The 20,817-nt window shown below is 42.9% G+C and overlaps 1 protein-coding gene across 5 annotated transcripts in view; it reads right to left on the bottom strand.

The window, feature by feature from the left end:
• Nucleotides 1–20,817, bottom strand: part of dus2 (dihydrouridine synthase 2) — a 120,915-nt gene that overhangs the window by 4,342 nt on the left and 95,756 nt on the right. For 2 of the 5 annotated variants that reach the window (XM_043707033.2, XM_087995920.1), the window contains 3 exons: nt 15,830–15,985; nt 13,734–13,821; nt 10,584–10,657 (listed from right to left, as the gene is read on the bottom strand). In XM_043707033.2, coding sequence (XP_043562968.2) covers nt 10,584–10,657; nt 13,734–13,821; nt 15,830–15,985 — 318 coding nt within the window. Of the gene's footprint in view, nt 1–7,501; nt 7,775–10,583; nt 10,658–11,660; nt 11,904–13,733; nt 13,822–15,829; nt 15,986–20,817 lie in introns of those variants that run through there. The other 3 variants (XM_087995917.1, XM_087995918.1, XM_087995919.1) reach the window with 3 other exon arrangements.

Genomic DNA, 20,817 nt, shown 5'->3' with positions numbered 1-20,817 from the left:
GCATCTGCTTAATCACCTGCCAAAATGCAGAAGTACACTTTTCTATGTTCAGCTCCATCTAACACTGGCCTGCCTATACTGCGAGCTCACCTGTATGCTGTTGCGGTCAATTGGTGTTATTCTCACTGCTTGTCACTCCCCAGGTTTGGTATCATTGGCAGAGCTTGAAATTTTACTCTGCACTCCAATATCCACGGCATGTATACATACCTATCAAAGCACTGGGCCTGGCACCGATCATTGTGGTCTATCACTGTTCACTTTCCGATCTGAAAGCTATCAATGACTACAGACTTAGTTTATTTTTGTTCTTAAGCCTTTTTCTCCAAGTTGACAATCATCCTCCTCCCCCTCTTCCTCCTCCTCCTCCTCCACATTTTCAACAAGCTTTTTATATATTTTGTCAAAGTCTACACAGACCACAGTCACTGTGTTCCCTTCAAGAACCTTCTGTGTTTCTTCATGAAGAATATTCAATTAAATTGTAACATTTGATTGCTTTATCCTATAAAAATTGTTATTACTTGACAAAGCCAGCATTTATCCAAAGAATTACTGTGTATAATGCAATAGCTCCAACAAAAATTTGAAGTTGAATGGAAATGTGATCCTAACTAAATGTTATTTTAAACTAGCTGCATAAATGCTGCAGTGTACAAGTGCGCCTCAGTAATCAAGCAAGGACTAAGCACATTCCAAAGAAATTCAGTATGTGACTGATTATCATTTGAACATATGAACTCAATAAAAATTAACCCTCAATCAAACAGATTACAGAATTGCTGGACTCAAACCACAAAGGGCAAATTAATTTATTAAGGTCATATTTTTTTCAAAGCAAAACAACTCTTAAGCAATTAATTCATAAATAAATACATAAAGGAATTATGCGAAGTTTTCAAAATTCAGGCAAACTTCTGAATATTCCAGATCAGGATAAGAGTGCATATCAAGTCAGAACTTGGAGAATGATAGCATTGTTGTTTTGAGGTTTTTTTTTCTTATGTTAATCATTTGCTTGGAGCTCAGTTATTTGCTGCTACCAGACTATAAATAGTTGCAGTTTACCCTTGTACATTGTACCAGGCAAGAAAGACTAAGGAACCATGCCAGTATTAGCGAACATCCAGTCTCTTGTTAAAATGAACTTCGGTTAACCCTCAGATTATTAACTGACTGGACAGAGCCAGGATCAAGTAAAATTTCACTTGCTCACACAGCTGGAAAACAAACGGATTAAACTTTCTGACCTTGCGTTGGTTTCTCTTTAAAGTATGGTGCTGGAAAAGCATAGCAGGTCAGGCAGCATCCGAGGTGCAGGAGGGTCAACTTTTCAGGCAGGCCCCATCATCAGGGCCAGGGAGGGTGAAGGGGGCTGGGGAATAAACAGAGGGAGGAGGGGTGGGGCTGAGGGAAAGGTAGGTAGGAAGGCAATAGTTAGATGCTGGTGGGAGGTGATTGTGATAGGTCAGTGGGGATGATGGAGCGGATAGGTGGGAAGGTGGACAGTTAAGACAGGTCAAGAGGGCAAATCTGAGTTGGAGGCTTGGATCTGGGATGGGGTGGCGCGATTTGGAAACTGGTGAATTCAAAGTTGAGGCCATTTGTGGTTGTAGGGTCTCACGGCAGAAGATGGGGTGTTCTTCCTCCAGTTTGCGGGGTGGCCTTGTGAAGGCGGTGGAGGAGGACCAGAATGGACATAACATGGAGGGGGGGGGGAAGCAGGAGTTGAAGTGGATGGCCACAGGAAGGTGGAGTTGGTTGGTGTGGATGGATCAGAGATGTTCCTTGAACTGTTTTGTGAGTTTGCACTTGGTCTCTCTGATGTAAAAGATACATTAAGAGTACCCGATGTAATAAATGAGGCTCGAGGATATACAAGTAGATCACTGCTGGATTTGGAATGACACTTTGGGGCCTTGGACAGAGGTGAGGGGGGAGGTGTGGCCACAGGTTTCACACCTCTTCTGGCAGCAGGGGTAGATGCCAGGAGTGGAGGAGGAGTTGGTGGGGAGTGTGGACCTAACGAGGGAGTCGCAGATGGAACGGTCCCTATGGAATGCAGATAGGGGCGGGAGGGAAACATATTTTTGGTGGTGGAGACTGGTTGTAGGTTGTGAAAATGGCAGAGGATGATGCACTGCATCTGGAGATTAGTGGGGTAGAAGGTGAGAATCAGGTGGATTCTATCCTTGTTGGAATTGGGGGTGTGTTTGAGGGTGGAGAAGCGAGAAGTGGAGGAGATGCACTGGAGGGCATTGTTCATCATGTAGGAAGGAAATTACAGTCCTTGAAGTGGGAGGCCATCTACGATATCCTGGAGTGGAATTGCTCCTCCTGGGAGCAGATACGGCGGAGAAGGAGGAATTGGGAGTAATGGATAGCATTTTTACAGACCAGGGTGGTGGGGGTGGTGGTGGGTGGGGGGGGTAAGGGGAAGGTAAGGGGGGGGGGGGGGGAGGGACAGTGGTGGAGTTGGGAGGAGGTGTAGTCCAAGCAGCTGTGGGAATCGATGGGTTTGAGAAAAAATGTCAGTTGCCACAGACAAAGACGGAAATCCAGGAAGGGGAGGGACCTGTCGGTGATGGTCCAGGTAAATTTAAGATCAGGGTGGAAAGTTTTGGTTAAGTTGATGAACTGTTCAAGCTTGTGGGAGCACAAGGTGCCACCAATACAGTCATCATAGTGGAGGGAAAGGGCGGGGGGGGGGGGGGGGGGGGTGGTGGTGATGTTGCCGGCATAGCTACGGAAGAGGGACAATTCCACATATCCTACAAAGAGGCAGGCATAGCTGGGGCCCACGCACGTGTCCATTGGTTTGTAGGAAGTGAGAGGGTTCAAAGGAGAAGTTGTTGAGGGTGAGGACCAGCCCCAGCACCACTTCTCCCCCTATTTATTTCCCAGCCCCCTTCCCGGTCCCCAGTCCTGATGAAAGGTCCTGCTGACTTTCCTGCTCCTCAGATGCTGCTTGGCCTGCTGTGCTTTTTCCAGCACAACTCTGACTCTCTAGCATTGTAGTCCTCACTATCTCCTGGTCTCTTTTTAGCCCCATTCTTCAGTTTAGCTCCTTGAATCATTGCAGTGTTGCTCAGCTCCAGAGGGAGGCGGAAGCAGGTCAGCACGTGGTATAGCTATTGCTGTTCTGTATCTGATTGCTGCTGCGAAATGCCCACTATATCGTCCTGTAGTGTGGGGATGCACCAAAAGCCCAGGCAGCAGTTAACTATGTGGGAGCATGGTGTCCATCAGTGCTGGGCTGCTCCATGACATTGCATGGTGATAGATAAACCTAACTGCAAATTTTCAGACAGAGCTGTCATAGAGTCATAGAGATGTACAGCACGGAAACAGACCCTTCGGTCCAACCATCCATGCTGACCAGATATCCCAACTCAATCTAGTCCCTCACATCACTCAAATACACAAGATATGGTTCAAGTAACTTTAAGATTAAGTATAGGTGTCCATGCAAAGAAATTCTCAATAATAAAGTTCTGTTACTTTTATAACAATGTCATTTTAAAACTCGGAGCTTCAGAACTTGCCATTTTCTGAAAGCGAGTGGAGATATGAAATAGAATACCTGCAGAATCACAGTACAAGAAAAAGCCATGTCGCTTGTCAAGTCTTCACAAGAGAAATGAGTGGCAGTACTACTGTCTTTGTATCAGAAGTGCAGAATTTGAACTCCAGGCCAAACAGTCCCAACAATTGGTGCCCGGACTCTGGCTTGATGTTCATGATTGAGATCCAGAAAGATGTTCATATCTGGCGGGTGAGGGAAACCCACATCTCAAAGTACAAGAAGAGGGTACCTAGAAACACTACATGTGTAGGGCTAACTGTTCTAGGAATGCGAGACTCATTGGCAAAAATCAACATTTCTTTGCCCATCTCTAAAGTTATGTTGAGTTGCTGATGGTGAGCCACCAACTGAATGCACCTCTGTCTGTGTGGTGCAGGGACACGTGGATTGGACCTACCACTGAAACTGGCCTTAAGTCAAAGTTAACAAATATATTGCTGAATGTCAATCCAGAATGAAGAGCCAGGGCCATAGTCATGATGCGTTACCCTCTTCTTCTCCCTCCTCAGAAAGGTAATGGCGCAGTGGTATTATCACGATTGACATTATTATCAACCACAGTTTCATGGAACAGCATTAAAATCTTTTATCCAGTTTTTTATTGAATAAAATTCCACTGTCTGCTGTGATAGGACTCAACTCAGTCTCCAGAACATTACCTTGGTCTCTCAATGAATAGCCTAGTGTCCCTTAGGGAAGGAAATCCCCATCCTGATCTGGTCTGCCCTACATGTAACTCCACTCTCACAGCAATGTGCTTGAGTCTTAACTGGCCTCTGTATCGGCAACTAGGGATGGGCCCGGAGTGTTGGCCAAGACAGCAATGCCCATACCTAATGAATACATTTTTAAAAAAATCTGTTTGCTGCTTTCTTTACACCAATCACACTATCCTTTTCCAGCACTCAACTCATGGCAACTGATCCTTGCATGTTCATTTCCGCAAACACTCAAGGTTCTGTCTTTTTTTCCCTTCTCTTCCTCACTGTATGTTGGTCCTTGGAACACAAGCAAACGCACATGGGCAGGCCATGAACTGTGATACTGAGAAATGCAGCAGCCAAAGTTTAGATCAAACTATCCACTTATTTGTTTTGTTAATATCTATTTGAAAAGAGGAGAAAGTGAGGACTGCAGACACTGGTGATCAGAGATGAAGAGCGTGGTGCTGGAAAAGCACGGCAGGTCAGGCAGCATCTGAGGAGCAGGAGAATCAACATTTTGGGCATAAGCTCTTCATCAGGAAGCTCGAAACGTCGACTCTCCTGCTCCTGAGATGCTGCCTGACCAGCTGGGCCTTTCCAGCACCACACTCTTTGATTCTATTTGAAAAGAGTGTAATAGTTAATATGTAGATCCCTAAAGTAAAGCTGTGAGGTCTTTAACTGCACATATTAGGACAGTCTGTTCCTTGGTAGTTACAGCTTTAAACTTGCTCATCATTTGATTATGTAGCTTTCAAGTCAAAGTTCCTGTGCTCCAATGTTTCAGACAGAATTTATTGTCTGACATGGTAGGAATGATAGCCCCCCTACTGCTCAACATCATGAGATGCTTTATCAAAATATCTGGCCATGGGCTTTCCAATTGCTGAAAGTCTGCTGCTTGACTGAAATCTGCTGGGAAGCCAACATTGCTAGAAGTGCTCCAAAGCAACCGCTTATAATCTAGAAGGGAAAATGAGTTTAGAGATTTTCGAAGCCTAAATGTTTCTCATATTTTTGCAACTTAAGCGGATAATTTAAGATTTTATAAATGCTACTAACATGGCGGGTGGACTATGACAAACATTTGCTCTTCGATTCTGCGAGAATAATGTATTTCATAAAGTTGTTTTCTTCCCTGCCCTCATTGTCATTATGCAACATTAGAGCCTAAACAAACAACCTGCTCCAAGCGTTAAGTCAGTGCTATTCTGAACTGATTGGCTGGATGTGAGAGAGAGTAGGACATCAGTGATTTGGTCTCCAAAGTTTCTGTGGGAATGCACTTGGCCCCTGGCCAGCTCATCCTTTTCTTCCCACCAGCTTTTATTCCCAAAGGACAAGGATGTGGGATATTAGACTGGACCCTTTTCAAAGGAGCCTTTGATGAAATAAAGGCCGAGATATGGAGTGGCACTATGCAATCTGACCTCAAATGGGACAGCAGGATAAGTCTCCCTCTGGGTTGATCACTGGTGAGCATACGAAAAAAACCCAGTAACAAAAGGATAGGATTAATGATCATTCTCCTCCAGAAGAACAAAGCCAACTGGAGCATCCCTAACTTAGCACAGTCCATATCCACACAGGAGAAACCTCTGTCTGTGCAGCCAGCCTCCAAAATGTTGTTCCAATGAATTACTGGGGGTAGTGGGAGCCCTATCCATTCTGGCGGTGATGTAGCTAACACCCCAATCAACACTTCCCATCACCTAACAAGAATCCCCAACAAATTCCCATCTGCTCACATTCTGAGTTCAACGTCTGCAGTTATTTGGGATTACAGAAAGCCGACACTGATTGAGTGCGATGACTCTGACTTGTTGCAGAAGGGAAATCTCCCAAGTCAGAGGGGCCGTGGACACAGATAGAAGTTATTTTGTACCATGCTGCCAAGCAGAACCGTGATGATAATTCCCCGAAGTTGTTTCACCAGAAGAGAAGACATCCACTCAGAACTGTATAAATAGCTCATGCAGTAAGTTCATTGTTGGTCACTCACCTCTACAAATGTAGAACAAATACAACTCAGAAAGCTGAAACAAAGGGCTCCATCTGCTGGCAGTAAGAGTTCAAGACAATGTCAGTGCTTTTTTTAAAATGCAAAATCAGCATTGCTGGCAAGTTTGGCATTTGTTACCATCCTGAAGTACCCTTAAGAAGGCAGCGATGAATCGGTTCTTGAACCACTGCAGTCCACGTGATGTAGATACACCCACCATGTATATGGAAGCTCCAGGATTTTGACTTGGCTAGAGTGAACAATCAGCGATATAATTCCAAATCTGGATGGAGAGTGACTGAAGACAGGTGCTGGTGTTCCCATGTGTGTACTGCCCTTGTCCCTCAAGGTGGTGCAGGTTGAGGGTTTGGAAGGATGTTCTGAAGCTGTCTTGAGGGTGATTTGTTGAAGAAATCTTAACTACAGTATACAATTCGGCAATTGTGCACAGTTGATTGAGGAAGTGAATGTTGGATGGAGTACCGCCGATCAAGTGTGCTGCTCTGTCCTGGATGGGGGTGAACATCTGGAGTGCTTTTGGAACCACAGTCATTGAGGCAAATGGAGAGCATGCAGCTAAAGTATTGACTTGTCGTTGGTGAGGTGGACAGATTTTGAGCAGTCAAGAGATGAGTTATTCCCTGCAGAATTCCTAGCTTCTGATCTGGCCCTTTCACAGCCATTCGTACAGTAGGTGCAATGACGTTTCTGGTGTTAATAGGTGGGGAATTCAGTGCTGTTAAGACATTGAGTATCAAAGAAATATGGATTATTTGTTTCTGTTTGTTATGACCAGGTGAGGCGGGGTGAATTGGCTCCTCTCCATATGGGTTGCAGCAAAGATTAAGTTATTTTTAGCACATGGCTGTATATTTCTCCAATTAATGTGTGCTTAACTATTTCTCCTGTAAGCAATGAGCCATTACAACATTGACTTGAGTGAAAGAGAGAGCAATTTTATTACCTGCTAACCCAGAGAAAAATAATAAGGGCACAACATCAAGCATATGGACTCCATGCAGTCACATCAGCACTCCCGCCACCCCCACAACCTCTCTCACATACACACACGTACCAAGTTAAAAGCAAGATAAAACAAAAATATAGTTTTTTTAGTAAAAACTAAAAATGCTGGAAATCACAGCAGGTCAGGCTGCATCCACGGAGAGAGAGCAAGCTCATGTTATGTGTCAAGATGACTCTTCATCAGAGCTCTGAAATGTTAGCTTTCTCTACCTCCACAGATGCGGTCTGACCCATTCGGATTTCCAGCATTTTTCTGTTTTCAGTACAGATTCCAGCTTCTGCAGTAAGTTGCTCCTTTACAGTTTTGAGTCCTTGATCATCCTCGAGGCATTAAGTTTTAGCTCAAAACCACGGTTGTCTACTTGGCTTCTTGGATCATCAGCTGGAGTAAAGGTCACGGTCACTTTTAAAGGTTGCAGCTGCTTGCTGTTTTCATTAGCAATCAGGTGGATTTCTCTGAGGAATAGAAAGAGAGTTTTCTCTCACCTGCTTCTGTTCTGCAGTCTAAAATCCATCTCTCCTGTTCTACCAAAGAAACTCTTCAAAATAGCAGCTGGTTGTACATATCCTCTCTGTTCAGGTTTGGTTTTTGGACTTAACAATTGCAGGAAGGTTTAAATTTCTCATAAGGATGTTAATGAGACACAAAATGAGGACTCTTGATGTTTCATTGCCTTTGGTTAAAATGTTAATTTCAATTCAAGCCATCTCTTGTTTAAGCTACATTGATTTTATTAAAGGTGGCTATTTTAAATTAGTTCTCTCAGTTCCTCTTTAAAACCATTCCAACATTTCAATGGAAACCAGGTATTAAACTGGATGATGGAATCTGAAGCTCATTAGCTCACATTTTGTGTCACTGTGATATGGCGTAGATGGTTATTGCTTCAGGTACTTGTACAGCCACAACTGGTAACTGCCACAAATCTGCCCAAGCCAGAATGTTGTTCGGGTCTTGCTGTATGAAGCTATGGAATATTTGAGCATCTCAGGAGTTCTGAATAGTGTTGAATGTCTCCACTTCTGATCTGGGAAAATTACTGATGAAACAGCTGAAAGTGGCTGAGGCCAGGACACTAACCTTAGAGGAGCTACCATAGTGATGTCCTGGCTCGAGATGATGGGCCTCCCACAACCAGAACCAATATCCTTCATGCGAAGGATTATTTCAGGCAGTGGAGACTTTTCCCCTCAACTCACATGGGCTTCATTTTCACTGGGGCTCCTTAAGTCACACTCAGTCAAATGCCGGGTTGGTGTCAAAGGGCAATCGTTCTCCACTTACCACAGGAGTTCACCGCTTTGATCCCCATTCAGGCCAAAGATGTACATCTCTATGACTCTGTAATAAAGCCAGGAGCTGAGTGGTCCAGGTAGAACCAAAACTGAATATCAGTGAGCGGTTTGTTGGGGAGTAAGTACTATTTGAGTCAGCACATCAATTCCTAATCAACCTGTCCAAGGATGTTGCAACACATCACTGAGGTACCTTTAACCCTGGCCTCCTAGCTCAGAAGTAAGGACACTACCACTGCCCCACAAAAGCCCTTGACGACACATTCCATGACTTTGTTAATGGTTGAGTACAGACCCTGATGGGGCCTAACTGGCTATATTCCAGTTGTGACCATTATTTCTGGAGCACAAGTCTTCAATACTTACAACTAGAATGTTGGAAGGACTCATAGATTTTGCTGTTTTTTACACAACCTTAATTAAGTTCCTAGCAGGCATGAGTACATATTGTTCTATTCAGAACTAATTGACAGTCCTACTCAAATGCCAGACAAGACTTTACTGCGGGGCTTGACTTTAGCATTAGGCTGTGCTATTCCTGGTGGGTTTACTTAATGTCAATGCTTCCTCAGCTCCCCTCATCCCAGGTCCAAACCTCCAACTCAGCACTACCCTCCTGACCTGTCCCATCTGTCCATCTTTTTTCCCACCTATCCGCTCCACCCTCCCCTCTGACCTATCACTTCCAAATGCATCGACCTATTGCTTTCCCAGCTACCTCCCCCCACCCCCACCTTCCTATTTACTTCTCAGCCCCCTTCTCCTCCACCCACCCCCTGACAATCCTGATGAAGAGTTTATGCTCAAAATGTCGATTCTCCTGCTGCTTGGATGCGGGCTGACCTGCTGTATTTTTCCAGTGCCACACATTTTAACAACGACGTAATGTCAATGTGACTGAAACAAGGAGAGTTTCATTCCCTTACCTTGATGAGCCAAAAACAAATTCTTTGTTTCTGAACATGGTGGACTGAACAAGTTTAACCACCAAAAGTGAACTATTTACGCTGTCAAATGAGATTTTATTTACTGAAATCAAGCAACAAGCAGTGGAAAATATATATATCGCAAATGTAATCTCACATACCTCATCAAACAGCTAAATAGCAATAATTTCTTCCAGGTACTGAATACTGCACATTAACAACTGAAAACCAGAAAAAGACTGCAGTATTGTCAAAAAGATATCAGCAAAGTGTACAAGGTTAGTGGAATATAAGGAGGCTGTAGGAATTTCACCAACTGCTTTCAGGAAATGGCCAGGAAAATATGAGGATCTAATGGTTATTTATGAAAGAATATCATTGACCTGAATGAATGAATTGATCAGGGTAGAATCCAACAGTTAGTCCACCCCACTGGAGAATGATTTGACCCACTTTACATACATCTAGCTTTTATTATGTTCAATAGCTTTTGGAAATTTTGATATTTGCTGCTGCGTCAAAATTCTGAAACTCTGCTTAATAACAGTGTCCTTACACTGCAAGGCAGCTAACCACCATCTTTCCCTGGACAACAGGGACGTATAACAGGCCCAGTCCGCGACAGCCCTCCTCAAGAACAAATAAAATAAATTACATCCTCAGTAGATCATAAAACTGAGCAAAGTAAGCTCATAAAAATAAAAATTCTCACCTCATGTGTAGTTTCTATTTTAACTAACTAAACTTTAGCACAATTTTCTTTCCTGGTTCAAGAGTCTGCAAATTTTGCTTTTGGGCTAAAAATCCATAAAGTGAGATCTTAAATTCAGTGCTTAACAGCAAAATGAAAACCCAAGTATAGCTTAATCCACACCGAATCAGTGCTAACAGCCCATATAATAATCATAATTATTTAAGTAATTGAACCAAAAATGTTAACATGGGCAGATGAAACTATCTTCGGGATATTGGACATCAACTTGATTTTGGAACCAGTTGTAGGAATTAGACAGAAGCAGAAAATCCAACTCCCCATTACTTACCAACAGGAACTGCTGTAGTGTTTGTCTGCTACAGTCACGACTGAATTAAATAATCTGTCTGAAGGTCTCTGTACCTAGCATAGAACAAAACATGCAGTAATCTCTCTGAAGGTGTTTCGACCCAGTACAGAACATCCAGTGAAATAATCTCTTTGTAAGCCTTTGTGTCTCATACAGAAAACATTCAATTAAATAAACAAATTACTGTAAACACTCAGCAGGCTTGGTGAAGCCTGTGGAGACAGATAAACAGTTAACATTTCAGGTCAATGACCTTTCTTCAGAACCAGCAGAAATCAGACATTCAACAGTTTTTAACTAAGCATAGAACTCCATCATAACTATAACTTCTTTTGTTCGGATAAAATGCTCTTGAACTGAAAGGTGGACTCGCTTCTTGAACTCTGATTTAGACTTTCAGCATCCACAAGTCTTTGAGTAAAGTTGTTCACTTGGGTGCTTCGATTTGATTTGATTTATTATTGTCACATGCACCTAGATAGAGTGAAAAGCTTTGTTTTGCGTGCAGTATAGGCAGATCATACCATACAAAGTGTGTAAGGGTAATAGAACAGAACGAGATATACATTACAGCTGCAGAAAAGATGCACAAAGAGCGAGATCAACATGAGATTTAAAATTTGAGATGTCCACTCAGCACTCTAATAACAGTGGGGGAGAAGCTGTTCTTGAACCTGTTGGTACGTGTGTTTAAACTTCTGCATCGTCTGCCTGATGGAAGAGGTTGGGAGAGATTACAACCAGGATGGGAGGGGTCTTTGTTGACGTTGGCAGTGAGATCTATGGATGGAGTCAATGGATGAGAGGTTGGCTTGTGTGATGGATTAGGCTGTGTTCACAACTCTCGATAGTTTCTTACAGTCTTGGGCAGAGCAGTTGCCATACCAAGTCATGATACACTCAGATAGAGTGCTTTCTATGGTGCATCTGTAAAAATTGGTAAGAGTCTTTACAGACATGTCAAATTTCCTTAGTCTCCTGAGGAAGTATAGGCGTTGTTGTGCTTTCTTGACCATTCATTGACATTGGTGGACCAGGACAGATAGCTGGTGATCGTCACATCTAGGAACTTGACGCTGTCGACCATCTCCACCTCAGCTCCAGAGACGGGCATATCCTTCACTCTCTCTCCTGAAGTCATCGACCAGCACTTTTGTCTTGCTGACATTAAGGGAGAGATTGTTATCTTTACACCATGCCACCAAGCACTCTATCCTTTTTCTGTATTGTTGTGTGCTGGGCACCATCATGTCAGTAAGTCATCTGAGTTAGAACAACAGTAGAATGGCAACGTCCACCCTGGTGCAAAATAAAGGAACATCCCAGCGCTAAGTGTGGTTCCTATGACCCACTGCAAAATGCGCGGCTTACTTGTTATCACATTAAAACCTATCTTAAAACTTTCAAATTATGTACGTTTTTGTTTCAGACCCAAATGTTTTTCTTGCAGGACAGTCAGTATATGTGAATAGTAGTGAACAAATAAACAACTAACAGGACGCTGAGGCTCCACAAATATCCCTATCCACACCAAGGCAGAAAGACAACCTGAGGGATTTGAAACTATCTTCAGCCAAAACTGACAAGTGCATTATACACCTCTGCGTCGACCAGAGGTCCCCAGCACCTAAGTGCCAGTCTATAACCAATTTGATTTGCTCCACATGATATCAAGAAACAGCTGAAGACATTGGATACCACAAAAGTATGGGCCCCAACAACATTCCAGCAATAGTCCACAAAACTTGCCCTCCCCAACTAGCTGTACCCATAACTAAGCTGTTCCAATACAGCTATACTATAGGCATTTAATTGAATGTGAAAAATTGATGAGGTACACCCCTGTGCACAAAAGGCAGGACAAATCCAACATGACCAATTACTGCCCTGTCTGTCTACTCTCCATCATCTGCAAAGGGATCACCAAGCAGCATTACAAAGGACTGCACACTGACACTCTATTTGGGTTTTGCCAGGACCATCTGGATCCTGACCTCATTACAGATTTGATCCAACCATGGACAAAACAGATGACCTCCAGAGGTTAGGGGAGAGCAACAGCCAATGACATCAAGACCGCACTTGACTGAGTACCGAATCCAGGAGCCCTTGGTAAAGTGGAATCAATGGGAATCAGGGGGAAAACTCTCTGCTGGTTGGAGTCATACCTGATACATAGGAAGATGTTTATGGCTGTTAGAGGTCAGTCATCTCAGCTCCAGGACATCTCTGCAGGAATCCCTCAGGGTAGTGGGCTAGGCCCAACCATCCTCAACAGCTTCAGTGATGTTCCCTCCATCATGAGGTTAAAACTGGATGTTCGCTGATGTTCAATACTTTTTGTGACTCCTCAGAGATTGAAGTGGTCCATATGCAGCAAGATCTGGACCATATCCAGGCTGGGGTTGATTAGTGACAGGTAACTATCGTGCCACACAGGTGCCAGGCGATGACCATCCCCTAAGAACAAAGTTAACCATTGTCCCTTGCTCCATTCATTCCCCACAGGTTGACTCAAAAAGGCAGCAGTACATACTATCTACAAGATGTCCTGCAGAAACTGAACCAAGGTTCTTCTCGTAGCACCTTCCAAACATGTGAGCCCTGTCACTTAGAGGGACAAGGGCAGACGTATAGGAACACCATCAACAAGTCCCTCTCAAGACACTCCCTATCCTGATTTGAGAACAGATTGCCGTTCCGTCAGTGTTGCTTGGACACTCTCTAACAGCACTATCGGTGTCCCTACAAACCAAGGACAGCAGCAGATCAAGATGACAGCTCACCAACCCCTTCTCCAGGACAATTAGCAATGGGTAATAAACCAATAAGAGACGGTAGTATTTTACAGCTTTTGAGATGTGAACAGTTGATTTCAAAGCAATGCCCATGATAAAAATTCAACTTCTACTAAGAAATGAAGCTGGTCATTCTTTATCTGCTGTAGAACAACTTTTACTTTTCAGTTCTATTTAAATGGATTTAAAGATCTAACACTAACACTCAAACAAAGTTCCTAGACATGACTTCTAAGTAGCATTATTAGCGTACCAATGGAGAGTTCAGTTAAAAACACGCTTGCCTGTACAAAAATGTAAATCACTGTATAAAGTAATGGAAGACACTTACTGTGACATAGACTGGCTGAGGAAACTTCTGTTTCCGACACCACTCAAGTAGTATCATTTTGGGTGTGATTTGAGGTGGGTATTCACGCCTGGAGGAGGCAACATAAATTAGTGACTAGAAATGTGAATGGTACAAAATGACTTTATACTGACCCCATCTCAATTTGCTGGATTGACAAAAATAAACTAAATAGTTTTAATAAAACATTTGTTGAACGGATAATTCCTTGGGTATTGACTTAGATTTGGAGCAGAGCTTAAAGAAAGGATATCTGGTGGAGGACCGATGATGCTGGATTATGGCTGTTTTGCAGTCACCTGCTCAGTCAGCACACTCACATTCTTTGGCAAATGATTGTGGCTGCAGGTCTCATTAAATGGTATTTAAAGCTGCCAGTTGGCTTCTGCGGCCAGTTGGAAAACATGGAGCATGATGGAAAAGTGGTTAGTGGACAACTGCCACTGGCAGCAGCTCCTTCTACATTCCGTGAGCCGTTTTTCTTGATTTGTTTTGTCCTGGGTTCACTCAAGCTTTTCCTTCCCAGAACACACATTGTAATCCCTGACTCAATGCATTCTGTATTCCAGCCATGATCGATGTGCAATAAGTCAGAACATCATTACTCCCTCTGTGTACAACAGGCTGTGGAAAGGATTCTACACTGCAAGGCCAGGGAAGAGCTTTCCCGATATGTATGTATGTTTGCGCGCGTGTGTAATTCCTGTGAAATTTCCATCTCGACAGCTTATTAAATTTGAACCTATGACTCAGCCATAGGCTACATTGCCTCACATGGAATCATATTTCCTTATCCAGGCACCACCTATATCGAGGTTCATGAGAAGAATGTCTCAATTGTAACTGATAGGCCTTTGGTCAGGAGCCAAAGCCAGGAGCTGTATATTACTTCTGTATAAGTCTGTTACGGTTAGTGGTTGGTGCAGTTCACAGACCTTCCTGCACGAGACTGAAGCCCCCATTGTGTTGATCTTCAGTCACTCCTTCCAGCAGTAGTTGCTGCACAGTGATTAGTAAACCCTGAAGGTCCCTCATGCCCAAACCGCTACCCCCCCCAACGTCACCACCACCCTCCTTGCCCAGACCCAGAGAACCCAAGTGGGAGAGCCATTAAGTTAGCAAACTTTTTGTGCAGTTAGAGAAGGCAGTTTAATCTATGACCTTCCTATACCTCATCTACTTAATAAACAAACACACTGAGGCATCCCTGTTAACATAACATTTACCTATTCTAATCAAAATAATCATTGTCCTTCTAGCGTCTGAAAGAAACCGGTTTTGAACCCATTCTCTTAGTCTTTTTTTTAAAGATTAGATTAGTTTCCCTGCAGCGTGGAAACAGGCCCTTCGGCCCAACAAGTCCACTTTTGTCCTGGCTCACTCACATTATGAAAAATTACTATAAGAACAAGTGACAGTAGGTGTAGCTCTTAAAAGGCAGAAGATCATAGGATGACAAGGTTCTCCTGATTCAGGAAGGATTACTCATCAACAACTAAACATCTTCACAGTTTACCCAGACTATGGCGAGGAAATCGGTTCTTCAGATAAGATTACACTTTCCTACATCTCACTAAGTTAAGACAAAGTGCTTTGAGTTAATACATAGAGCTAAAAATACTAAAACTTGATAAATATACATTAGGAAATCAGGGGAATCTAATTATGCATAAGGCTTCAAACCTGATAGATGTTTTCCTGTTAGTCATTGAAATGTGATCAGCTACAAAATCAATTGGATCACTGCTTGTTTATTACCATGAGCAGGGTGAAGAAAGTTAAAGATAGCAGCAAAATCCTGGAGAATTCCCCGTCCAATCAATTAACTCAAGATATCTGATTAGGATTTCAAATGGACTTCCATCAGAATGTCCTGTTGGCAATGGGCAGAATATATCTCACAGATTTTGCAATACAAAGTTTGATTTAAATCTGACGAATGACAGGATAAAACTGTATTAAAGCTATTAAATAAATTGATACCAGAGGACCACCCTGAAGAAAAAAATGCATTTGCATGGACATCCCAAACATTCTCTTATTGCACTGTAATAATCGTGATTGTACGGAGTCCTTACTTGTTGAACCTGACTGCCATTTGTATGGTATCAGGTGATCCGTTATCTCCAGGCAAATGTTCGGACTTCTCTTGATTTATTGTGTTTAACATGTCCCTCTTTGCTTCCATGCAAGCCTTGGCTTCTTTATAATACACATCCATTTCAAAAGCCTCACTGTGCACAGGAAGAAAGCAGCAACGGTTATCAAACGTGAGTTGCAAAACCGGAATGAGATTTAACAATTTACATTCCAAACATTCCTAACCCTAACCTGGCAGAGTTTGCGCCAATACCTGCGGGGACAGGGGAGATCGTAAGCCAAAAGTATTTTCATTGTTAGATATATTTTGGAGTTATCACATTAGTCCTATGACAGAGTTGTTAGCGACGGTGTTGCACTCCAGGATTAAGACAAACAATCTTGGGGCATCACTCTGGCTTTCGTACCTGAACATTGTGACTACAAGCCCTACTCCAGGACTTGTGCACATAATTTAGACTCACACTGGAGTAATCGGAAATGAGGAATGACAGGATTAAGAGTAGCTCTTCATATTCCTGAAGAATTGAAGCAGGATGTGGTTGAGTTGTTATCCATGTGAAGCCAACATCACAGTAAAACGAGGCAGGAGGTTCTGCCAAGGGAGCTTGAGAAGGTCGGGTTCAAATTAATGAGAAAAAATTCATGACTTGGTTGGTATTTCCGAGCAAACTGGCACAGGATTAAATAAATCATGGCTGAAAATGTGGCACAATGTGCAAGACAGGGATGATAATTCAGGGGACGCTAACACCAGCAATCAGGATAGGGTCGATTTAAACTAATTTGGGATTAGAGTCCTGTTTAATTAAATGACAGGGATTCAAACTAAAAAAAATTGTGTATGTGTTTGGGGGAGATGTGAAAAAGTTCCGATGAAAACCTATTTATAAACGTAAAGAGAAAATTCAACAGCAAAACAGCTTGGATAAAGATAGGCAGATTATCACAGGAAAGAGCAGAGATTAACAGTGATGGAGTTCCAGTGAGTAAAACTAAATCGGGAGAGGGGGATGATAAAAAGTTGAAGTTATCATTGTTTTATTTCCGTGGGCAAAGCAGTTGTAATGCACAAAGGTAAATCCATCTGATAGCCATTGGATCGATGTGGTAGGATGGGGACCTCACTGAGAATTAAATATTCCAGTAATCTTGGTGTGGCAAGAATACAAAAGACTGAAGACAGTGGGAGAGGACTAATCCTGGCAGTAAGGCCTGGTGACATGGCAGTAGTAAGGAAGGATGGTGACTCAGAGAAACAGGATGTAGAGTCAATGAGAGGAGGTGAATGATAAGGGGTGGAAAACACAGCTGTTAAACTTTGGCTACAAGAACAGGTCAGGGGCTAGGAATTCTGCATTATGGAACTCACCTCCTGACTACTCCAAGCCTGTCCAACATCTACAAGACACAAGTCAGGGATGTGATGAAATAGTGCCTACTTGGTTGAGTTCAACTCGGAACAACACTCAAGAAGCTTGATACAATCAAGATAAAGCAGCCAGCTTGACTGGTGTCAGATCCCAAACATTCACTCCCTCCGCTACTGATGCACAGTAGCAGCAGAGTGTACTATTTGCTAGATGCATTGCAGAAATTCACCAAGGCTCCTTGCTGTTCTCGAACAGTCCTAACCCATGGCCGCTACTGTTTATAAGGACTAGGGCAGCAGATTGACTGAAACACCAGCACCTGCAATTCCCTTCCAAGCCTCGCACCATTCTGACTTGAAAATATATCACCGTTCCTGCCCTGTCACTAGGTCAAATTCCTGCAACTCCCTGCCTAACTGCATTGTGGGTCTACCTACATCAAATGCAGTAACTCAAGAAGGGAGCTCAAGGCAATTAATAAATTAGCAATTAGCTTTAATCAATCACAGCAGCTTATAACAAAGCAAATGTAAAAAAAAACTTTCATGGGGAATATTAGCATCACTGGCAAAATTTACAGTCCATACCTTGATGCCCTTGAACTCATTGGCTCTTTATGCTATTTTGGAGTGGGTTAAAGGCAGGACCAGGCAAGGTTGGCAATTTTCCTTCTCAGTCGCAATTGCTATAGTCTAAAGTCTTCCTCCTCATTATTCACCACATCACCATATTGTTGTGTCATCTGTACACTTACTGATTACACCTCCTCCATTCTTGTCTAGATCTTAAAAATGTGCATGATGAACAGCAAGGGGCCTAATACTGAATCCTGTGCTCCACCACTAAGACACAGGCTTCTAGCCATAAGTACATCTTTTGATCATCACTCTCTGCTTCTGTCCATGAAGCCAATTTTGGATCCAATTTGCCAACCACGTTTATAATCTTTGGGATTGAGAAGAATGAGAGTTATTTCACAAAACATAAAAATATCTGTGAAGGCTCAACAGGGTAAACATGGAGAACTGAGGTTTCCCATTTGTGAAGTCTCAACAAATACACATGGTTGCAACATAAGGACAGATTTTGCAGTCATTGATTTTATTGCTGTTTGTTGGCTTATTCTGTGTGTGCAAACTGACAGCTGCATTTCCCTATCCTGTATATTTACAGAGACTACATTTCAAAGGCAAAGCACTGGCTGCAAGTTACTTGAGGACATCTGAAGAATGTGCCGTGTTACCTCAGTGCAAGTTGTTCCACTGGAAAATGCTCTCTTCAGACCAAAACTCACCTTGGAAGGACAAAAATGCATAATTTTATTTTTGGTGTTTTATTTCAGCCGGAATGGAAATACAGGAGGAACACATCGGTATTTGCTGTCTCAGCAGGAAAATGTTCAAATTGGAAATTCAGATGTAAACTGCCTGCAATTTGCTGTCTCCAAAGAGGAAGATTTTGGGCAGTGCTACTGCTGGGACATTTACCAGCAGCAGAAGCTCCAACGTTCATATCCTAGTCCTGTCAAACATGCAGTTATTTATTTAGGTTTCTGCAGTAGATTGGGAAACTCTTTTTAGTCTGCGTCTGAAACTGAATGGAAACTTTAAAAATGAGCAACTCCAACTTATTTTCTTTGGACTTACTGATCCATTTAATTTTACCTGACAGAACTACAACTTAGTCCTAATCAAAGTCACAATATAAATATACGGAGGAAATGTTTTGATAAGTTCTCCAGAAAATTTCAAGGATGATTAAAAATCAATTTTTTTTCCCTCATTGCTGACACAGCCTGATGGATTTGAAAAAAAAAATTGGGTGCAATAGGGTAGCACTGAACACCTCTGAGTTAAATAGAATGTACAGCCAGTAGATTGGAAAAAGAGTTTTCCATTAGCAAAGTTTAAAAAAAAATTCCATCTAGTCCTGTTTATACATAAATGATCTGGAAGAGGGCACTGTTGGTATGATCAGCAAGTTTGCAGATGATACAAAGATTGGTGGAGTAGCAGAAAGCATAAAGGACTGTCAAAGAATACAAGATGATATAGGTAGACTGAAGAGTTGGGCGGAAAAGTGGCAGATGGTTTTCAATCCAGACAAATGTGAGGTGATGCATTTAGGCAACTTATTCTAGAGCCGATTATACAATGAATGGAAGAGCCTTGGGAAAAGTTGATGGGCAGAGAGATGTGGGAGTGCAGGTCCATTGTACCCTGAAGGTTGCTGCACAGGTGGATAGAGTGGTCAAGAAGGCATATAGTATGCTTGCCTTCATTGGACAGGGTAATGAGTATAAGAGCTGGCAAGTCATGTTAAAATTGTACAAGACATTGGTTCAGCCGCATTTAGAATACTGTGTACAGTTCTGGTCGCCACATTATCAAAAGGATGTGGACGCTTTGGAGAGGGTGCAGAGAAGGGGTACGAGGATGTGGCCTGGTATGGAAGGTGCTAGTTATGAAGAGAGGTTGAGTAGGTTAGGTTTATTTTCATTTAAAAAAAGGAGATTAAGGGGGGACCTGATTGAGGTTTACAAAATCATGAAGGGTATAGACAGGGTGGATAGAGACAAGCTTTTTCCCAGGGTGAAGGATTCAATAATGAGAGGTCATGCTTTCAAGTTGAAAGCTGGAAAGTTTAAGGGGGGGGTACACGCGGCAAGTACTTCACACAGAGGATGGTGGGTATCTGGAATGCACTGCCAGCAGAGGTGGCAGAGGCAGGCACGGTAGATTCATTTAGGATGCGTCTGGACAGATGCATGAGTAGTTGGGGAGCAGAGGGATACAGATGCTTAGGAATTGGGCAACAGGTTTAAGACAGTAGATTTGGATCAGCTCAGGCTTGGAGGGCCGAAGGGCCTGTTCCTGGGCTATAAATTTTCTTGTTCTTTGTTCTTTTAAGACTTTTGAAGTCTTTAGTGTGAAATACCTCAGGGTTTCCTCTATTCCTTCCAATATGGTCATTTGGTCATGTCTTAGGTCAACATTTAAAACTGTCCCTTGAAACAGTTCATCTGGAAACTGCATGTGTAAACCATTGCCTGTTACACTGCTGTTACAAGGTCTGGTAAGTCCTGGTGTTAAACAGTGAACATTTAAAGCTCCCTCCCAATAGGAGAAATAGGAGTAGGAGTAAGAGTAGGCCATTTGGCCTGTCGAGCCCACTCTGCCATTCAATATGATCATGGCTAGTCTTTGCGTGGACTCAGCTCCACTGACCTGCCCGCTCACCATACCCCTTAATTCCTCTACTGTTCAAAGATCCACGCATCTTTGCCTTAAAAACATTCAATGAGGTAGCCTCAACTGCTTCACTGGGCAGGGAATGCCACAGATTCACAGCCCTTTGCGAAGTTCTTTTGCAGCTCAGTCCTAAACCTTGTGGCCCCTTATTTTGAGGCTATGCCCCCTAGTTCTAGTTTCACCCACCAGTGGAAACAACCCCCCCTGCTTCTATCTTAGCTATTCCCTTCATGATTAGATTAGATTCCCTACAGTATGGAAACAGGCCCTTCGGCCCAACAAGTCCACACCGACCCTCCAAAGAGCAACCCACGCAGACCCATTTCCCTCTGACTAATGCAC

The sequence above is a fragment of the Chiloscyllium plagiosum genome, unplaced genomic scaffold, assembly GCF_037043375.1.
Source record: "Chiloscyllium plagiosum isolate Xiang-an unplaced genomic scaffold, Cpla_swu_hap1 HiC_scaffold_17, whole genome shotgun sequence".
Classification (NCBI taxonomy): Eukaryota; Metazoa; Chordata; class Chondrichthyes; order Orectolobiformes; family Hemiscylliidae; genus Chiloscyllium; species Chiloscyllium plagiosum.
Note: the sequence above shows the minus strand (reverse complement) of the source record. Positions and strands in the feature narration are given on the sequence as shown.